The sequence below is a fragment of the Phyllopteryx taeniolatus genome, chromosome 4 (genome assembly GCF_024500385.1).
Source record: "Phyllopteryx taeniolatus isolate TA_2022b chromosome 4, UOR_Ptae_1.2, whole genome shotgun sequence".
Lineage (NCBI taxonomy): Eukaryota > Metazoa > Chordata > Actinopteri > Syngnathiformes > Syngnathidae > Phyllopteryx > Phyllopteryx taeniolatus.
The window spans coordinates 13,379,872-13,399,213 of record NC_084505.1 but is presented as its reverse complement, the minus strand read 5'-3'; the positions used below and the strand labels follow the sequence as shown (position 1 = coordinate 13,399,213).

Sequence of the window (19,342 nt, the reverse complement as noted above, 5' to 3'; positions counted from 1 at the left end):
TCCTGGGGGAGTTATTATAGTTACTGTAGTATGCACTTGGTTAATGTTAGTGACCAATTGTGATCCTTGTTAAGATAATTGTTTTGGGTAGTTTTTGGCACCCCTTTAATGGGGCACTTGTGCAGCACACTGTTTGTCTTTCATTACAGCTTGATATCCAATAGGAGCCAATGGGTGTTACAGTGACTCATGTCACCAAAGAGGCATGCAGCTCAGCTCAGCTACATGCACATTCGTTGGTTTGCCCTCTTTATCTTTGGATGATCCAATCCTGTGGTACATTACTGTCGAGGTGTGTTTGCCAAGTAAATTGTGGTGCTTTAAGTTGTGTGTTCCTGTCTTTGTTTGCATGTTTGTGTTCACAAGCATATTGTCCCTGAGCTAGTTTTGAATGGTTTGCTTGGTGGCACTTGTGAAATATTTGTTGATTTGAAAGCAAATTTGGAAATCAAGAGACTGCTAGTGGACCAATAAAAACTAGACCTTATTGAATTGTTTGTATATGACATTTTTGTAGAAGTCTTCATAATCTAGTTTAGTATCTTTTGCACAACCATTTCAAACAGTTGCCTGTCTTGAATTCAATCACTTTGAAGAAAAGGTGCATCCAAATTTGTCATCCTTGTCAATATTTATAGCATGAAGCAAGCTGAAATGACAGTCCAAGTTTGAAGCATTAAATTGTGACAGGGAAGTCAAACAAATGCTTTCCATTTTGCTCTACAAAAATACAATTCCTCCTATTCGGACATGGAGTTCGATAATAACTCCTATTTTGCTCGTCGGATTTGTACATTGCCTTATGTTTCCCTGACTCTGTCATTGTAATACGCTAACAAACAAACAAAGCGTGACTATCCACTGCACTTTTTCCCGATCGAAATACAACCCACCAAAGTGGCTAGTGAGATTAGCCATGTTACCTGCTACTGCTGAAATTCACTCGCATTTGTCGAGTTGGTGTGTGTCAATGTCAAGGCCTGCTCATATGCATTTAGATTTCCACCTGTCTGCGCTCCTTGTAACAGTCAGGGCACTTTGACAACGCTATCTGTTGTTAATGGACCTATATTGACATTCAGCATGAAACCGCACTGAATATTCCATGTCCGCATAGTAGAGCTCGTACGCCTCCCCACTGACTTAGAGCATTCTTCCTCTGCCTCCTGTCCATCTCCTTGCTTCTCCTCTTTCCTCTGTTCCCTTTCCCCCCCATATCACCTATTGATTGGGCAATAATGTGTTTTCAGTGGTAGATTAATGGCACATTATCCTGACAAGGGTGTCTGAGGGGATAGAACAGGACATGAGGGAAGGCATTGGACATGATGCTGTTTAATTGATACGCAGCTTCGGTGCGTGTATGCGTGCGCATGCGCCGTGTGTCACTGACAATAAGACAGGAAATGAAATAGAAAATTACATTGTTGATTCTGTACAGTAATTATTTTTAAGATATTTTTTAATAATGGTTTTCAATTCAAACATACGTAAATTTAGGCATACGTTTATGTTGTTTTTTTAAGTTTTTGACTAATAGTAATTAGCCTTTTAATTATTTTTATATGAAACCACTTTTTTATGAACAAGATGCAGTGAAATCAAAATACCCATGTGCACATACAGTCAAGAATTTTGCACACAGTATGTATTAATATTAACAGTGAACCTTATACTACCGCTGATAAAACCATGACTACATTGTCTAGCGATATTCTTCTGAAAACCAAATAACTACATTATGTACATTAGTATATTGGTGAACTCTAATGGTTATCACGCTTGTCAGTGTGACTCTTGTGTATTCATATTACACAATCTTTCTTTTAGCAAATCTACTGTATAAGATTCAGTTTTGTTCCAAATGCACACTTGGCAGCAGCTTCCTCCTTATTTGAAAGTTAAACATCCAAGACACTTTATAGGCTCTTAACTTTCACACCAGACTTCCAGTATCCATCTTACCGAATCAAATATGAATAGTTTTCTGTCCTCTAACATATAAACATGCGCAGTCTATTTTCGAGCAATGCTGTCAACATGGCTGTGTGCATGGCAAGGTCAACAGTTGCCATGACATTCACTTACATTCCTCGTTCCCAGCAGATGGACCCTGTTTATTTTGGAGATCCTGTGACGTTACTATAGTGTGAGGTTACACTCGGGATGGATTGCTGCGTAAGTGGATGTTTCACTTGGCCATTTCCATCACTCTCACCCACACTTTGTTAAATATATCTACATATCCATATATCCACATTAGGAGGGGCTGTGGCTAAGGGGATAGAGTCGTCTTAATAATAAATAACCTCTCAAAGTGTTCTTGAATAACATGTTAAACTTCAAGTTTCTTATGTTAAATTATCATTGGAAAATGTATACCTTTTTGAAATGTTTGATTGTAATTCAACAGCCATTATAACAACTATACATTCAATTATAAAAGTATTCAAAAGTATTAGATTGATTTATCGTTATTTTCTCACTTAGCTTGTTCAGCAATTAGTTTTTGGCTGTGGTCCAATCCCCTTTCATAGTCTTCTCGCTTTTCCCTGCGCACTCTGTATCACTCTGCTTTCATCCAAATCCATTGCCTCTGCCTCTCGTTCAATTTCCTCAAGCAATTTGCATTATGGAGAAGGGGGGAGGGGTCTAAATCAGCAGATCAATAGGCCATCAAACAGTCTTTAAGTGTGACACATACTCTACACAGAGCTCCTGTGTCAGGTTTCGCCCTCTAACTAATAGCCTTGTTGTTTACTTTACAATACGGTGTGTCATGTAGTTTTGTTCTCAGGTTGCCCTCTGGTGTATTGGGACACACTGGGGAATCCGTACTCTGGCTTGTTGGTTGTGTCTGATAAAGACGAGCACATACACCAAATCAGTGGTTTGAGATATTTTTCATTTTGTAGGACTGTAGAATAATTAGAAGATCATCCACTTACGTATCATTCAGTACATTTTATGAAAACAACATTGCCTCACCAAGAAATGTTTTGTAAATACTGGAATGCCCCTGAAGTCATCCATCCATCCATCCATCCATTTTCTGAGCCGCTTCTCCTCACTCGGGTCACGGGCGTGCCGGAGCCTATCCCAGCTATCATCGGGCAGGAGGCGGGGTACACCCTGAACTGGTTGCCAGCCAATCGCAGGGCACATACAAACAAACAACCATTCGCACTCACATTCACACCTACGGGCAATTTAGAGTCTCCAATTAATGCATGTGGATGGACGGTTGTCTTTATTTTTAAATAATGCCTTCTGCAAGCCTCCCTGAAGCTGGGGTGAGTAGTTTTATGCTGTTTTAGTTCTGTTTTGTTTTACAATGGAATATCCCAATACAAGCTCCCCAGAGTCCTACAATTTGGACTTCAAGCAACGTTATCTGGAACAATATTCCTCAAAATTCAAAATAAAACGTCACGCCAAGTGAGAGTCAATAAATCTCGTGAGACTTCAGCTATGTGTGTTATTTGTTATGCCATGATAGGAGGGTAACTGAAGAGGCCAGTAGGGAAAGTGTAATGGTAGCCGTAGACGTGGAAATGGACATAGTGTATGTAGAAAAGCATTGACTTATTAAATACCAACTGAACAAATGGATTAAACAGATGCCAATGTAAATAGCATGTAGTTGTTTCCCAAACAACATTTTTGAGTATCAATTTTTTTAGCAGCACATACTGAGGAAGCAAACACAAAGCTCTCGATGTCTTCTTGGGTCTGTGACAGACATACTGTACATATACTCTACATTATAAGGCCGTACACAGTGGACCACCACTATTCGCAGAGCAGGGATCGAGTCCGAAAAGATCCCAAACTACTGTAATTAGCATTTCAAACGGTTACAAACATCTTCAAACTCTGCTGTACCCTTAAAAGTACAGTACAATAACAGCAAACAGCTTACAGCTATGCACGTAAATACACAATGTACAGTATTTGTACACATCAATAGTTATCATGATGATGATAATTTACTGGAGCGGTGCAGTCCGGTGTAAAACAATGAAGATCTGAATGCAGAGCAAAGCTCAGCAGTAACATTGATTGTGCCGACTACCGAGCGCCGACACTCCGTGGGGCGGCCTGTTGTTTTGGGAAAGGCCACGACTTCGTAGGCCGCTGGCTCTACAATGGTTAGCGCTTCTGTCGTGGCTGACCTAAAACTGCTGGATCCATGTTGTGAAAATACAAACTGGTGGTGGTAGGTAGGCTTACCAATGTTCTACTAAGATGTAACAGATCCTCTAGTTTCGATGCTGTGCTTAGTCCTAGTGTCTATCTTTGTTATCTATCCACTCTTGCTGACTGTGTATCACAAATCTAACACTGTTGCGGTTAGATTTGTTATCGGCGGAACGAGTCACGGCCTGGGAGCGGAGCAATTGAGGCGGTGTGTAGGTGGTAGGTGTTAGTTCTTTGAGCGGCCAAATAGTTTGGTGGTTTCTTTGGTAAATGTTTGTGGTCTATATTAAATAGATGCTACAGTACAATAGATACAGCATTACAAATACTGTAGACCGTAGGTCATCGACATGGTGCCTGTGTGCAACAAGTAACCCCGAAGGACCACAAGTGTAGCGTGTGGGCATGGTCTAAAAATAGCTCCCAGTGATGGGAAATTGTGATTTCCTAGGAATGTTGTAGAAGTGATTGTTTGAAATGCTTAAAGAGATTTACCAAAATAAAATGTAAAATCACATTTATATTTGTCTGTTCCCTACCTTGTTAAATCATTTTTTTGATAATTATTGTGTCAAATCAGAAAAATGCCAAAAGAAAAGAAGAAAATGCCACTAGGTGACAGCATTGCTTGAACCTTTCTGTTCCCTCGCCAGTAACTCCAGTATCTGTCATGAGGTTGAAAAGGGTAAGTAGTTTTACCTCATTTCAGTTTTGTTACATAGTTTTGTTATTTGGTGGTTAACTTTTTATACTTTTATGACAGCTTGGAATATTTTAATGTTAGTTAAAATATTGCCTGTACAATTAATAATGGTTTAATTATAGCAAACATTCGCTGGGAGCAACTTAATTGACTTTACATTATTTCCTACAGCAGTGTTTACTCAACTAGTTTGAAAATGCTCATTTATCTGCAACAAATATAGAAATAAATTGTATGTTCATCTCTCTATGCCACCAACATATAGTGAAATGAAGAACAGTTAAATACCCTACCACTAGATGGCAAAAGGTGCAATTAACCTAGTATCCACTTGTTGCCAATAACACAACCCAGTAAGTCATGGCACGCACACACGAAGTGAATTTGTGAGCGAATTGAGACTAGATCATCATTATTCCAGAACATCTACTTTTTGTGATAGTTTTGTTTGGTGGTGTGGCGTGAGTTTTTTTCTAATGTAAGATGTGTGCCTTGGCGTGGTAAAGGTTGGGAAACGTTACCTGCGGGATAGTTTGTTTTTGAAATTACAACAACTTGGAGGTGAACCAATGTGACTGAACGTATTGTGACATTTGCGGCTCCACTTTTGTACTCAAAAGCGTCCAACTATTTTTTACACTTCAACACCAGAATTGGTTAATTCCGTTTCCCTTAGTTCCAGTGGGAAATTAGTTTTTTAAATTTGAGGTTCAACCAGCGTCCCAGATGGGATTCGGTTTGACATCAGAGGTTAAGCCAAATGTTTTCACTGCAGCATTTCCACCATGTTTGCACAGTGTGTTGCAACAAGACTTGCCATTGTTTTGGAGTGAATTGTAAAGGTTACACTTGGTTTGGTTTGGCTCGACAAATGTAGGATTCTGCTGAGAATATTATTGTCTCTCGGACACATGTTCAGGGACAATCTCTCCATTTTTCTTGGGTGATGACCTTTGTCAGATGACTAGAAGAGGTCAACAGAGGTTAAAGAAACGGGCGAGCTTAGAGAGGGGGCCCCCATCTAGTCATGCAGAAAGAAGCTGCCAGAAACTTTTACACGGACGTAATGTGCGCGTGCGTACACACAGACACATACACACGCACGGAATTCTTGGATACACTCTGCAACCATTAGGAACAGCACTTCCTTGCGTCTGAGAAGCCAGACCTCAGCTTTACAGAGGCGCAGACCCGTGCAGAAATACAAACGTGGTCGTAGTATTTCCAACACAAACACACACTCATCAAATGGTTCTGACTGAGCTCCCCCTCCCTTTTACACAGTTTTGCTCTCTCATTCACTCATAACTGCAGTACGTAGAGAGTCAGGGCTCCGAGCACACTTTCCTAAAACAAACTGGGAAGAAAAGGATGTACTGACCAAATATTGAAGAAATGTACTTGTATCATAAGAAACATTATTGTATTTTTGGTGATATTTTATCTGGAATTTAGTTCATCTAGTCATTAAAGCCTGGTCAAGTAGATTATCACAATGTATAGCTTAATAGCTGCTTGAACATTATGATGTATTCCCCCATAAAACAGAATATTCTCCCTCGGCCATCTTGGTGTCCGAGTGGGTAGCCTTAAAGGACTGTGGGTAGTGAGCATTGCAGCTTTTAAACTGGAGACAGCCTGCCGGACATAAGCGACCTCCTTTTTTCCACTTAATACACACGCTCATACAAGTACACATTTGTCTTTTTTTTTCCCTTGATGAGTGTTACTGTAGCTTTGTTTATTTAACCAAAGCTTAAATGAGTCAGACTTGCCCATCTCCACATGAAGTTAATGTTATAGTTTAGTCGGACTGTCATACAGTAAATTCCCCCCTTCATTTCAACAGTGTAGATGCAGTTGATCAACAATAAACACCATTGATTTACACAATATATGTGACTGATCTCTTTAAAGTGCAGCAGGATGTTACTTTTGCATAGTATAACTAGGATAATTTCACCATTTGTATTGCGTTCATGCTTGTTTCCTGTTGATAGCATATTTAGCAGCATAGGGTGGAGCTCATGGAGTGTAAGTCTTCTGGTAAAGTGCACTAGATGTCAAAGGACTTCACTGATGGGGTCAACGGACTTCCAACTCAAGGCAGGGGGTCTTTAGGTAAAAACAACATTAAACAGTATTTGAATGTTTTTTTTTTCTAAAATGTTCAGATAGATTAAGACGATGTAGTAGTATTGTGTTTTTACTACTTTTACTACTAGGTTTAATGCAGAATTGTAACTAGATATCCTTAGACCACTATAAAAGAGAAGCCTTATTGGCTTAGAAATGGTTAGAAATGATGAATTAATGAGAGTTTATGATTTTGAAGTTATTGTAGTATTTCAGTTCTAATGTATATGGTCTCCCTACAGAAAGGCCTCATGGGAGTCAGAGTTCATCTTCTCCCGTGTCACGTATCAATATTATGTTAGGTTTGGCGCTGTATGTCTGTGAAGATTACCTGGATGCTTGATTATGGTAAAACAACAGCGAGAGCAGGTTTAAGAAAGACTGAGGAGGTTTCGTCTTACCATTCGTTCGCCTTGTTATTATTAATAATAAATATTTTCCAAGAGGCTTTATTTGATGTACACAGTTGTTCATATTAACAAAACAAAGTCATTGTGAAAGTAAAGTGCTTCTTCAATGCTAATGGATTAATACTAAACTATTATTATCATTACGATGCATTCAGTTATATCACTTTTGATATCATTACATTTTGGTTTATTTCCAAGATTTCCCACAAATGCATGTAGAGGTGTAACTTGGTCCTTTTTTTCTTAAAATACAGGAAAATAAAAGACAATGATCGGATGTTATTTCCTAAGGAAAGTCTTTGCTTTTATGTTGGGAGCCAGTATTGAACTACTTGACAGGAATTTCTTCTAATTATGTTATTGCTTTAACCACTTCGGTATTTGAGTGTTTTCTTTCCAGTTTCATAGGGCGCATGCACACCTGTTATTTTATTTTATTATTTATTTGTATTTCTTTTTCTGAAGGCAACTTTTTGGTTCATTGACTGTTTGTGTTGAAATATTGGATTTGTCAAAGCAGTCTTTATGGGTCTTACTTCATGTAAAATCCAAAACATATTTACATAGTAAACATTTGGTCCAGCCGAGTCACCGGAAATTATTGAATCAGTTGTAAAGGTTTTCTTGAATAAAGAGCGTTTAATTACAGTTGCAGTAAATGCTGTAATGAGCCTAAAGGCAAATGTAGAATAACGTAAGTGTAAGATATACTTAAGGGAAAAAAAATAGACATGCATGAATAAAATGTTAATGACATTCATTTAAATACATAATTTCTGTAATCCAAAAGTCGTTATATTGGAATTGCATGCAAGGTGTATTAATTTCTTTGGTGGCATAGGCTGTTGTTGAGAATAATAGTAATAATAATAATAATAATAATAATCATGATGATAATAACAATGATAATGGACTATCATGTAAACAATATAAGATGTTAGTGATGTAGGCCATGCACGGCCAGGCTACCATTTGCTATAGGCCTGCTACATATATCTTGTTTTTGTCTTAAGTGCTAGGCCTACACAAAAGCCAGGCTAATAAATAAATAATACCCAAAAAACAGCTCTTGTGTGATATGTTCCTACTTCTTGCATCCTTCTTTTGAACACTTTGGGCCAGTGTCCGGCCCTTCGAACTGTAGGCTTAACGCCATAAATGCTCCAGTTGGCACAAACAAAAAAGTGTCTGTTTGCACACGCAGGCTCGGTGGCCGCGTCATACGTCCCCGTCATAGAGGCTGAAGTACTTGCTGGTGTTGGAGAAACAGAGGTAAGGCGTGTTCGAACCCTGGTAGACGACGGGCAACGGCATGGGCACGAGGCACCTCCCCAGCAGGCTGCCCTCCTTGTACAAGGCCGGCAGCTGACCGACCACCACGGGCTTCACCGTCTCTGGGAAGTCGCTGAGCGGCCCGTCGATTTCACTCGAGATTTGCCGTTTCAACTTATTCCTGCGGTTCTGGAACCAAATTTTCACCTGGGTTTCGGTGAGCTGCAGAGAGCTGGCGAGACAGGCGCGCTCGGCGCTGCTCAGGTAGCGCTTCATGTCGAACGTAGACTCCAACTGGAAGATCTGTCTCTTGGAAAAAATGGTGCGCGTTTTCTTTTTCGTGATCATTTTGCTCTTCTTGGCGGAACTGTCCGCTTTAAGAGGCTCCGTGGTGGTGGTGGTGGTGGTGGTGATGGTGGTGGTGGTGGAGGTGGTGGTGGAGCTGCAGTCGTCGCAGCTGCTGTCCCCGCTCTCGAAGCGCACCTCCTCCACAGCGCGGCCGTTGTCGGTGGCCGAGTCTGGAACCAAAAACAACAACAACAAACACTTGCTTTCACCTCCTCTCGCATTGAGTTACCCGCTTGTGTGCGTAAAGAAGAATGCGTTATGGTGATGTAGCCCTTACCACTTTCGTCCGATCGCTGCCTGCGATGGGCTCCGGACCCCTCCAGGTGGCTCTGCGGAATGCGGCCTTTACACGTCGCGTTGGCCGAGACATCGCGCTCTCGCTGGGGGTGACAGCGGTCACCGGCGCGCCCGCTTGTCTTCAGGTTGAGGATGTTGTCAATGGTGAACTTGAGAGAGGCGCTGGGACGACATGCTGCGTCCACTTTACTCATATTCTCCAATGCGTAAACACCCCGGCTGTTGACTTCTCCTCTTCGATAAACACGAGCAATCACCGCGAAGGATTGGATGGCGCACACACCATAGCAGCATCCACTGCTTGGCAGGAGCGGCTCGGTGTGTAACCTCGGCGCTCACATCGCGTTGGATGTGTGTGTGTGTGTGGGGGGGGGGGGGGGGGGGGTAGGGGGGGGGGGACGCACAAGGTCCTCGCTCATTGGTCCAATTGACAAACGCTGCGGACCAATCACAGCGAAGGGATGCGATGCGAACGCGAGAGCGTCGTATCCTCGCTTTCTGCGGACCCGGGCTACATCTTCTCCATCGAGTCCCGCTGCTGCTCGCTAACACGTCATTCCACGCCGGCGGGCTCATTCGCACACGGTCTTAATTCACCTTCTATCTAGACGTTGGCCAGACGCTCGCATAGGTTGTTTTGAACTCCGCTACCCTAAAACGGTCCACAGATTTCAATCACAGAGGTGTGTGCACATATGCTGTGCGTGCACGCGATTGCCCATCGGCCACGCGACGCTTCAAAATCAAAAGATCCAACAAAATAGATGCCGCACTCCAAACACTTTGCGCTTGTCTGGCTGCCATGAGGCAACCAAAATTTGAGGAACAACGCATTTCTACTCACTCGTATATGCGAAATACAAAAAAAAAACAAAGTTAAATTCACCTCTCTCTGGTGTTCATCAAAACAGCCTCATTATCTTTTTTAAAGATACGCAGACATTTGATACATATTTTACTTTGGATGTTATTATTGTGCAGGTGTAAATAATGGAGCGTTATTCTTTGGGAAAATTAGACTTTATTCTCGTGACCTGCTTTAATTAAACTGTTTATTCCGTTTCATCATATTGTGTTATTAGTTCGAGTCATAGTTTTCTGCAGAATAATTAATCACAATTCACCTACTCCTTTTTACTGTTACGCTTTAATTCTTTATTCACATTTTTTTATTTGCTTGTACAGCACCAGATATTTACGAGAGCTTTAAATAAACAATATTATCTTAAAAGGGAAAACATTGATGTCTTTTGTGTGCCGTTTGAGTCTAATCCACAACGATCCGAGCTGCAGACGCTTATTTGAAACAATGCAGTATAGCATTTTGCTATTTTGCTTATTTGTTGGCAATTTTTATAAATGTGCCGTTTTAGGCTGATGTGGGAAAAAATGACAAACAATGATCCTGACTTTGTTTTGCTTTAAAGTTATCGTGTCCCCGAACCTTTGCGATTTACACTATTTTGATCAACTGCGTATATATTAGTCAGTGAACATACACAGGGAAAAAAAAGAGTGAGTATTTATATTCATTTATTGAGTGGGGGGGGGAAAAAATGATAATAATGAAAACGTGTGTGTTTTTCCAAATATAAACGTTTGGCGAAAAAATAGTCGCTTATTCAAACAGCGCACTTGAACACGTGGATACACAAAAGGTGATTTGACTTTGTGGCGTAATGGTTCCTTTGGATGCTCCCAGCACTTCGTGTGTTATTGCACTGCAGTAGAAATATAGTCGGATGGGTCTTTAAAGCAGGCCGCTCATCTGCGACCTGAGTATGCTGATGGAGTGGGCGAAGGAGGACAGCGGGTACGCGATGGAGTTGGGGAAGACCTGCTGTCCGCTCAAGTGGAAAGCCAGCGCAGAACCGGCTCCCGGTCCGTCGTGATACAAAACGGGGACTCTGACGAGCCGCCGGCTTTGGTCGGTTACGTGCGCCGCCTCGAGGTCCGCCGCCAGCTGCCTCTTCCATTTATTCCTCCGGTTCTGGAACCAGATCTTGACTTGGGTCTCTGTCAGGTGGAGAGACGCCGCCAGGCCAGCTCTCTCCGAGCTGCTCAGGTACCGTTTCACGTCGAACGTGGACTCCAGTTGGAAGACTTGGCTGCGGCTGAACACAGTCCGGGTCTTCTTCCTCCGGGTCGTGTTGGGCTCAGAAGATGCGTCAAAGCCACTCTGAGCTTCGTCGTTGTCGTCAATCGGGTTGCTGTGGCTTAATTTCCCGTCGGACTCCGAGCTGTCGTCTGTAATCGGTTCTGACACGGCGGGAGAACTTGGGTCGCTGGTCGACACGGAGCCGCGGTTGTCCTCGGACCTCGCGTTGACGCGTGGACCTGAGAGGAGGGAAGAATTCAGCGCTTTGTACAACTTTCATCATCAAATATGCAATATGCAGCACTTGGGAGCGATACACACACTCACTCTGCATGTGTGCCCCCTTTATGGGTCTTGATTACCGTAGCTACACTTTTTTGTTTGTTTGTGTGTTTTGCGATGTCAACACTATACGAGTAATGCGCTGCATTATTGGGAAGCTACAGTAATTAAGAGAAGCTGTGGAACAATTCTTTTGTGGATTACGTTGAAGAAATGTCTTTTCACGTGAAGAGTCGCTATAGATTCACAATGGATCACGCATTAAAAAACAAAACAACAAAAAAAAAAAGCTCAATGACAGGCAATTGAATATTGCACAATGGACTTGAAATACGTGATCTGTAAAACCTTGCAACTCCTATTCAGTTGGCTCTTTGAGCGATACTCACTGTGTGGCGCGTCCAAAGCTCTGGAGAGCAAGCCCGTGTTCCCGGCGGCGTACCAGCTCGCCAGCGGCTCTGTGCTCAGGAGGGACGAGGCTGGGCTGCAGCCACCGGGAGCCGGTGAGCGCGCCATGCCGCGCCGAGCGTACCAGACCAGGCCGGCAGAGTCCGTGCTCACCGCGGCACCACTCCGGCTACTTTCGGAAGGACTATCCGGCTCGTGTGCATGCCCCGAGGACAGCAGATTGTCGATGAAAAACGACGACGCCCTCGGTGATGACAATAGAGTTGTCTGGGAGTCCGTCAGCCTTTTCTGCATCTTTACTCCCCCAACCCCCCCCCAACCCCCACCCCCGGATTTCGCCGCGTAAATGTTACATCAAGCCAATCTCGTCTGCATTTAGCGTTCCAAAAAGGTCCAAAAAGTCCAAGCAGCCTTGTGACGCGTCATCGCTGCTTTTGCTTTAGCGCTGTGCCGGGACGGGGAGTCACTGCGGGGACGGGGCGACGGAAGCACTGGTACAGTACAGTGAAACGTCCAGTCACGCTCGGCGAGTGTGATTGGACGAGCGCAATATCAAATGGGCTTTTCCGGGGAGAGGAGAGTTCCGTCTCGTTGCACCAGTGCCTACAATGCTGCTGTTAAGGCCCGTCCCTTACTGCGCCCCTGCAGGCTCTGTTACGTCTTTATAAAGTGCGAATCTAAAATGAAGATCCACTAGGGGAGCATCCATCACTCTGGCATCTTGCCTCCACAAGGCAACCTTGAAAGATCTTGGAGCAGACGGGGTCTGAGAGTTTTTGGGCTTCATCGGCCCAGGTCGCAGGATTGTCAAACTTCTTATCGGACTGCACGGGAAGCGGTTCTAATGGTGAACGCACAGAATGTTTAACTAGGCTATGACTGTTAAAATACATCGTGATTCGCTACGTTGGTTTAGGCTTCAAGGTCAGGTTTATGCAGTAAGGGAATTAAATTTAAAGACATTTCAATTGAAACTTAACGACTTTTTCCCCTTCTTTTCAGGAAAGTGCAGTATCTTATTTTCAGGAAACGAATGACAGACAAGTGCAACAGTAAAACTTTAAACAGTATGAATTAACACTGACATTTCTTAATGCTTTGGCTCTTATTAAAGAGCTAAGAAGAGGCTGTTCAAATGCCACTGGAAGTTACTTTCTAGCTTTTATTTCTTTCTTTACAGATATAGGCACCGATCATGTCTGCTTGTCAGAAGCTGAGCGGCACTGTGTTTGTTTCTAGAGTAGACAGGTGGCTCCAGTGTAAGGCGGTTGCACTTCTTGCCCCTACCTAATATGTTCCATGTGGGAACCCCAATAAGAAGTCCCATCCCAATATGCATAATTGCCCCCACATTTGGTAATTGTCATTTTTATTGCCAATTTTGAAAAATTCAGGAAAGGTTTAGCAGGCCTCATAAAATGACCCGGAGGGCCAGATCTTGCTCGGGGGCCTTGAGTTGGGATACCTGTGGCCTAGACCTATACCCAGCGTGAATGGCACCCTGTGCGAGATCCCTTGAGGACCCACCACCACCATCATAGCTTCCTCATCATCATCATCATCGCTGTGATGCACTTAAGTGTAAGTGTCCTAAATATTAAGTATACTGTGAAAGCATATTTTACTGCATCATTCTTTTGGGGGTGATTTTTGTCTTTACATTTAGGTGAGATAGTGGAGCTGTTGGCATATGGATTTAAGGGCCAAGCGTCAGTACGCTGACCTCTGGCAACAACTTCCCATTTTCACATTTTGGTCCACAGTTTGACCCGCAACTGAAAATCTCGTCCGCTAAACCGATTTAGTTATACTGTAGTGTGATTTTTGTTATCTGTTCCATATGTGCACTGCTGCATCAAATTCATATATTTACAAGCTGTGATATATTATTAAAGTTAGATAACATAGTGTTTTACAGATCATGTTTCAATGTGTTAAAAATAGTAAACTGTATGTACACCTTATATGGTTGTCAGTTGGTTGTTAGTATGAGTTTGTGCTTAAGGTCATGTTTCTGCTTTATTAAGTACGCTTATAAGTAAATACAAATAAATGCACTTTCTATGGTACCTTGGAATGAGATGAATTAACCTGATGTCTAGAAATTTAACCACTGTCATACACTTAAGAGTTTTCAAGCAAAATCCATTTATTAAGAGTAGATTTCATCGGGTAAGCCTTTCACCGTTTGATTATCTGAAAGATTGAAATAAGTGCTGACGGGCGTCTTTACCCTTTTAGTGCAAATGGCAAGACATTTGAGCTTTTTATTTCCCTCAATGGAGTCAGCGGCTGTGACCTTTAGCTTGAGTCTCTTTCTCTTCTCCCCCCCCCTGTCCCTCAGGTTAGACTTACCCTTTGACAGAGGATCAGCGGTAATGTTCCTCTTCAATCTAGCACGCGGGGCAGACATCGGTAACATGAGCCCTGTACAGAAGAACAACTGAGTCTTCCACCTGTCATCTCCTGCATGGCCAAAGCATCGGTAAGAAGACCTAATGTAGCCCTCATGTCTCGTTTTCTCTCCCTTTACTTGAAATGGGCCCAAAATACCCACCCTAGAAAGTTTACTCCTGAAAAACACGCATCCTTTTTTTTTTTTTTTTGCTGGAAAATGTGCTAATATCAGCAACAGCTTGAGAAAAGGTTTCTGATCTGTGATTTTTATTTGCAGGGTATGGCCCGTGTTCTTCTGTCAGGTTTGCTTATGTGTGTTAAAAGCCCATATTAGATCAGTCTTGTGTGCGTACATTGGGGCCACGTGAGTGATGTTGCTCCCTGGCCAGCGCCGCCTGCACAGGGGGGCCCCACAGACCCAGAGGCTCCTCTCACTTTGCTCCCTCCTCTCGTTTTCCCTTCTTCTTCTGATCCTCATCCAGCCTGGCGTGCCCTTTGCTTTTCATGGCCTGCTGGCCCGCTCCGCAGTCACGGCCCCTCCATGCCGCCACAGCTCGCCACGTCGACTCTCGACCGCGCTCCATGTTTCATCACACAAAATCATATCATCGGCATGTGCTCCGGGAGATGGCGGGAGCAAATTGAGCGTGGTTCTCTTGTTTTGGTGACCGGTCTTTTCCAGCTCCTGGTACTGGACACAGTGGCTTGCCATCTGCTGAGAGAGAAAAAATCAGTGTGACTGAATTGGAAACTGCCTGAAAAGTAGGGTATTTTGTAGAAATCTTACTTTGAAACAGAGTAAAACATTCCGTCAAGTTGGCAAGGCGCGACTATTTCCATTTTGTCCTCATCGGGGTTGTAGATTTCCTTCACTCACAGGTCTAATTACTCTTTTATAGCAGCTGTTAGTCAATCGAGTGTGATTGTAATGGCTTTCGGCTCTGCTGCTTTTTGACTCGTACAGTCAATGAAAGTGGAGACACTTTGACCCACTTAATTCCACTGGAGGCAGTGAGACAGACAGGAGGATGAATCTCTTTCCATGAAAACACTCACATACGCTGAACTACATTGACTTCAGCTAACTTGTTTGACAAAAAAGCAGCACGGCATGAGATCGTTTGAAAATACTCAACCTTATTTTACAGCGCGGCCCAAACCTTTGCTTCCTACTTGTTGTCTTCAATGTATGACACTTGTAAAACACAATTTTCTGTGGTTTGTTGGGGGCCCTCTGTTGGCTAACTAAGTGCAACACACCATAAACACTTCAAGACTGTTTCATGGGAATTTAGTACGAAATGTCATGCACTATAATTAGTAGCAACTGGAAATATTTATTTATATTAATTAAACACGGTGGAGAAGGACAGTAAAATCCCAAACACCTTTAACCGATTATGGCAAAATAAACTGTACTGGCAAATGTTTGATATAACTGTCCAGTGTTAGAATACGCTAACCACTGTATTCAACCCTAAAAATAAAAGCGAAACTAAAAAGTCTCCATATTGGATAACGTGTGACACAGTCGCAGCGACTTGAAAGTGAGGGTTGGCGAATGTTGAAGTGTGTCAGCTACTCCTCTTTAGTACATTTTCAGCGGATATACACTGGAGTTAATCCATAATTGACTTCCAAGTTTTTGTGTGACTTTTGAAGTTTCTTTTTCCTGGTGGATTTGTTTGAACTCCAAATTCATTCCACATCAGAGGTTTCATCACTGCACGTCCACCATGTTTTGCAGATTGTATTGCTGCAGGGCACGCCTTTGTTTTGGAGAGTTTCCCTGCAGTGGCTCAAACATATGAACAGAGGTCACACAAGCAAAATATACTCACGCTCATGGTGAAAAGTGCTGTTTCAATGGAGAACAGTGCATACCTTTTTGTACAGTTTCAACATATTGACGATACAGTACATCCAGTGTTTGGGTTTTCCTGAAAGCTAAGTGATGGCCTTTTTTTAATTTTTTTTTTTATTAACCATTTAACTTGTTTAATAAGGTGAAGCCTTTCCATCTGTCTTAACAAAGCATGTACTCTTAACTCTTCAGTAGGTAACCAAATCTTGTTTGTGCCCATTTATCAAGCGAGCTGAGCCGGAATGTGCTTGCTCTGGTATTAATAATTCACTGTACATAATAAGTTGATGCCGCAGAGTTTGTGCTCATTGATAGTATTAGCGGAGGTGAGCGTTCTCAGCCAGACTTTGTGACGCCAGCAGACCGGCATAAAGTGGGCTTTAATTGCCCATAATCTCTGACGTGCTCTTTCCCCTCAGTGCAAGTCAACAGCTTCTATAGCCTACAAATGCCAGACCATAGCAGGACAGTTTTAACTCCATATCAGCGAAAGGCTCACAAAGCAGGAATGCTTGCAGGAGATTTTCAACTCACAAATCAAAGGACTTAAGAGGGCTTGGGGAATTTTACACCGACTCTACTGTTTTGAGATTTAAAGTCAGCTCTTTCATATTTGTATTAAGAAGCAAAAGAACTGAACACCATGGGACAAAATTGTTTTCCTTCTATGGTTAAACTTATGAACATCGGTTTCTGTCTTACTGCTAGAACAGCTGCTGCAGATGTGTATCATGATAAATTACAGTATGTTCAAGGATGTGTGGAAAGTAGAGCTTCGACAAATAATCAATTGATTAACAACTATTCGATCGATTCTCAAATTCATTGATCATGATTTTTTGATAACCGATTAATCTTTCAAAGAGACCTTGTTTAACTTAAAATTGTCCAAATCCTGTGAATTTCAGCCCCACGATGGTAAATATAAATATTTCTATGTATTATGATAATAAAGCAGTAAGTATTAATCATTATATTAAGTATAATAAAGCATACTGAATATCTTTGTGTTTCATCAAAACAAGACCTTTGCAAACGTTTTCTTTTACTTTGGAAAACAATTATCAACATTTTTGCTTATTTTCTTACCTGTTATGACCATGATCAAGTAACTAAATCCTAATCAATATGAAATAATGTCGTGTTGTTTAATAAAGGGATGTAAATAATAATATTTAAAAAAAAACTTTAAAAAAAATTTCAATTCATCAATTAATCTAAAAATAAAAAATACAAATGTTAATCAATTACTAAAATAATCGTTAATTGCAGCCCTAGTGGAAAGTATACATGCTGGTGCCTGGTGCTGTCATCGATGCACTTGTATGTAACACTCGTTTGTTCGTTTGGTCAAACTTTTTCAAGGATCATGCAAGTCAATGCTGACAAATGATTTTAACACTATCTAAAAATAATAATATACTCAGGTCCACCACAATATATTGTTGCACCAAAAATGTCACACACTTGAAGTGGGTTGATTACAGCCTCCTCTAAAAAAAAAAAAGTGAGCAAAAGACCTTGTTTAGCACTCAAATCAGCTTATCGTGGCAGTATGTACAGCAATCATTACCCTATAAGTGTATAAATGGTTTAATAAGAAGAGTTCGTGCCAGGTTAAACTCAGTAGAATTGCTCCTCTTATAAAGCCATGAGCGTGGAGGATTTGTGAGGGGAATGTCCGTTTGTTTAACCCCTTCACGGCACGTTAACCCCTGTCACGACCTGCTCGTCAGCTCAGTGCAAACACTCCGAAAACTACACTTTCGGCCCCTTTCTCCCCCTGCTACCAACACGTTTAAAACGCAAAAATCACCAGTTTCCAGTAGTTACGCTGCGCCTTTTAAAGCAAAATATGATCGATGCTAAAAAATAGAATATATTATAATAATAATATTATCCAATGCATAAATTTGAATATTGCCATTTTTTTTTGCAAAATGAATGAATTGTTTGAACATACGGGTGTCACCGGTACCCGTGGAAAAATATATTCACATTCGCCAGTTTATCAGGTAAAATGCGATACAATATGAAAATCATATCCTGCAGCGCGCCGGCTGTGTAATGCTTGCGAGAGAGAAGTTGAGCTAATAAAGACATGTTTCTCATATTTTGTCAACACTGTAAGTGGGACGGAAATATCAACAATTTTAAAATGGCTTATGACGCAACTCTCATGCAGGTGAATTAATAGTCCAACGACATGTTTATTTAGAAATATATGTGCGTGCGACTTTTTTCTAAAAGCATCTTTGAAATAAAATATTGTGGTCTGCATTTGTAGCTCATTCGTCATTAATTTGACACAAAAAACGTTTTTCTTTTGGCCATCCCCTGTTGTCCCTTTAACATGTTTTTAGTTTTAGTTTTGCAATTATTGCAACCACCACTGTTAAAAAAAAATTGTCATAAAGATTCCAAAAAGTGTAATAGTAGATTATAGACAATAAATTAAATTAAGTTACTTTAGGGTTGCGGTTTTTTTCTTTTCTTTCTTTTTGTCTTTTTTAAAAATAATTTTTATTCTAATATATAACACTGTATTACCATTGAATGTGCTTAAAAATAAAACTGCAAGTTGTCTTAATCTGTGGCAATGGGGCTGTTATTTTCGGTGACATAAGTTCAAAAGCGACAGTTTATGATCGTCTGCAAACCACAAAGCTACACATAAAACGAACAAAAGCAATTTAACTTGCTCAAAACCTCAATGGTGGCAGAATCAAACGACCCACATACTTGACTGTATTATGAAATCTACCTATGAGTCATTAATAGTCACTTAAAATATATTTAACAGGTTCTACTGCGAGAAGACGTGACTAAACACACACACTACATTACACAGAGGGTTGACAAGAAGATGAGGCGTAACTTCGTGGAGCCTATTTGGGAACGTTATTCTCTAAAATAGCCCCAAATAG

General features: G+C 41.5%; 2 protein-coding genes and 1 long non-coding RNA gene across 4 annotated transcripts in view; 1 reads left to right on the top strand and 2 right to left on the bottom strand.

Moving 5' to 3' along the window:
- Positions 1-8,074: 8,074 nt before the first annotated feature.
- Positions 8,075-9,706, bottom strand: hmx4 (H6 family homeobox 4). Its single transcript, XM_061771949.1, has 2 exons — positions 9,347-9,706; positions 8,075-9,239 (listed from the first exon to the last, which is right to left on the bottom strand). The coding sequence occupies exons 1-2, from the start codon at positions 9,558-9,560 to the stop codon at positions 8,668-8,670; spliced, it is 786 nt and encodes a 261-aa protein (XP_061627933.1). The 5' UTR covers positions 9,561-9,706; the 3' UTR covers positions 8,075-8,667.
- Positions 9,707-10,882: 1,176 nt separating this feature from the next.
- Positions 10,883-12,638, bottom strand: hmx1 (H6 family homeobox 1). The gene is made up of 2 exons (XM_061769661.1): positions 12,136-12,638; positions 10,883-11,703 (listed from the first exon to the last, which is right to left on the bottom strand). The coding sequence occupies exons 1-2, from the start codon at positions 12,446-12,448 to the stop codon at positions 11,117-11,119; spliced, it is 900 nt and encodes a 299-aa protein (XP_061625645.1). The 5' UTR covers positions 12,449-12,638; the 3' UTR covers positions 10,883-11,116.
- A 171-nt stretch (positions 12,639-12,809) lies between these two features.
- The window catches only part of LOC133476370 (uncharacterized), a 28,979-nt gene continuing 22,446 nt past the window's right edge, over positions 12,810-19,342 (top strand). Inside the window, exons 1-3 of one of the 2 annotated variants that reach the window (XR_009788042.1) lie at positions 12,810-13,078; positions 13,157-13,735; positions 14,499-14,639. This is a non-coding gene — a long non-coding RNA (uncharacterized LOC133476370). Of the gene's footprint in view, positions 13,736-14,498; positions 14,640-19,342 lie in introns of both variants that reach the window. The other variant, XR_009788041.1, reaches the window with a different exon arrangement.

What these genes read in the sequence shown, in the direction of transcription:
- hmx1 (XM_061769661.1), bottom strand. Translation starts at nt 12,448, where the DNA reads ATGCAGAAAAGGCTGACGGACTCCCAGACAACTCTATTGTCATCACCG. An exon ending in AGCTTTGGACGCGCCACACA is followed by an intron (nt 11,704 to 12,135) that starts GTGAGTATCGCT and finishes CCCTCCTCTCAG; the next exon opens with GTCCACGCGTCAACGCGAGG.
- hmx4 (XM_061771949.1), bottom strand. Translation starts at nt 9,560, where the DNA reads ATGAGTAAAGTGGACGCAGCATGTCGTCCCAGCGCCTCTCTCAAGTTC. An exon ending in GCAGCGATCGGACGAAAGTG is followed by an intron (nt 9,240 to 9,346) that starts GTAAGGGCTACA and finishes TTTTGGTTCCAG; the next exon opens with ACTCGGCCACCGACAACGGC.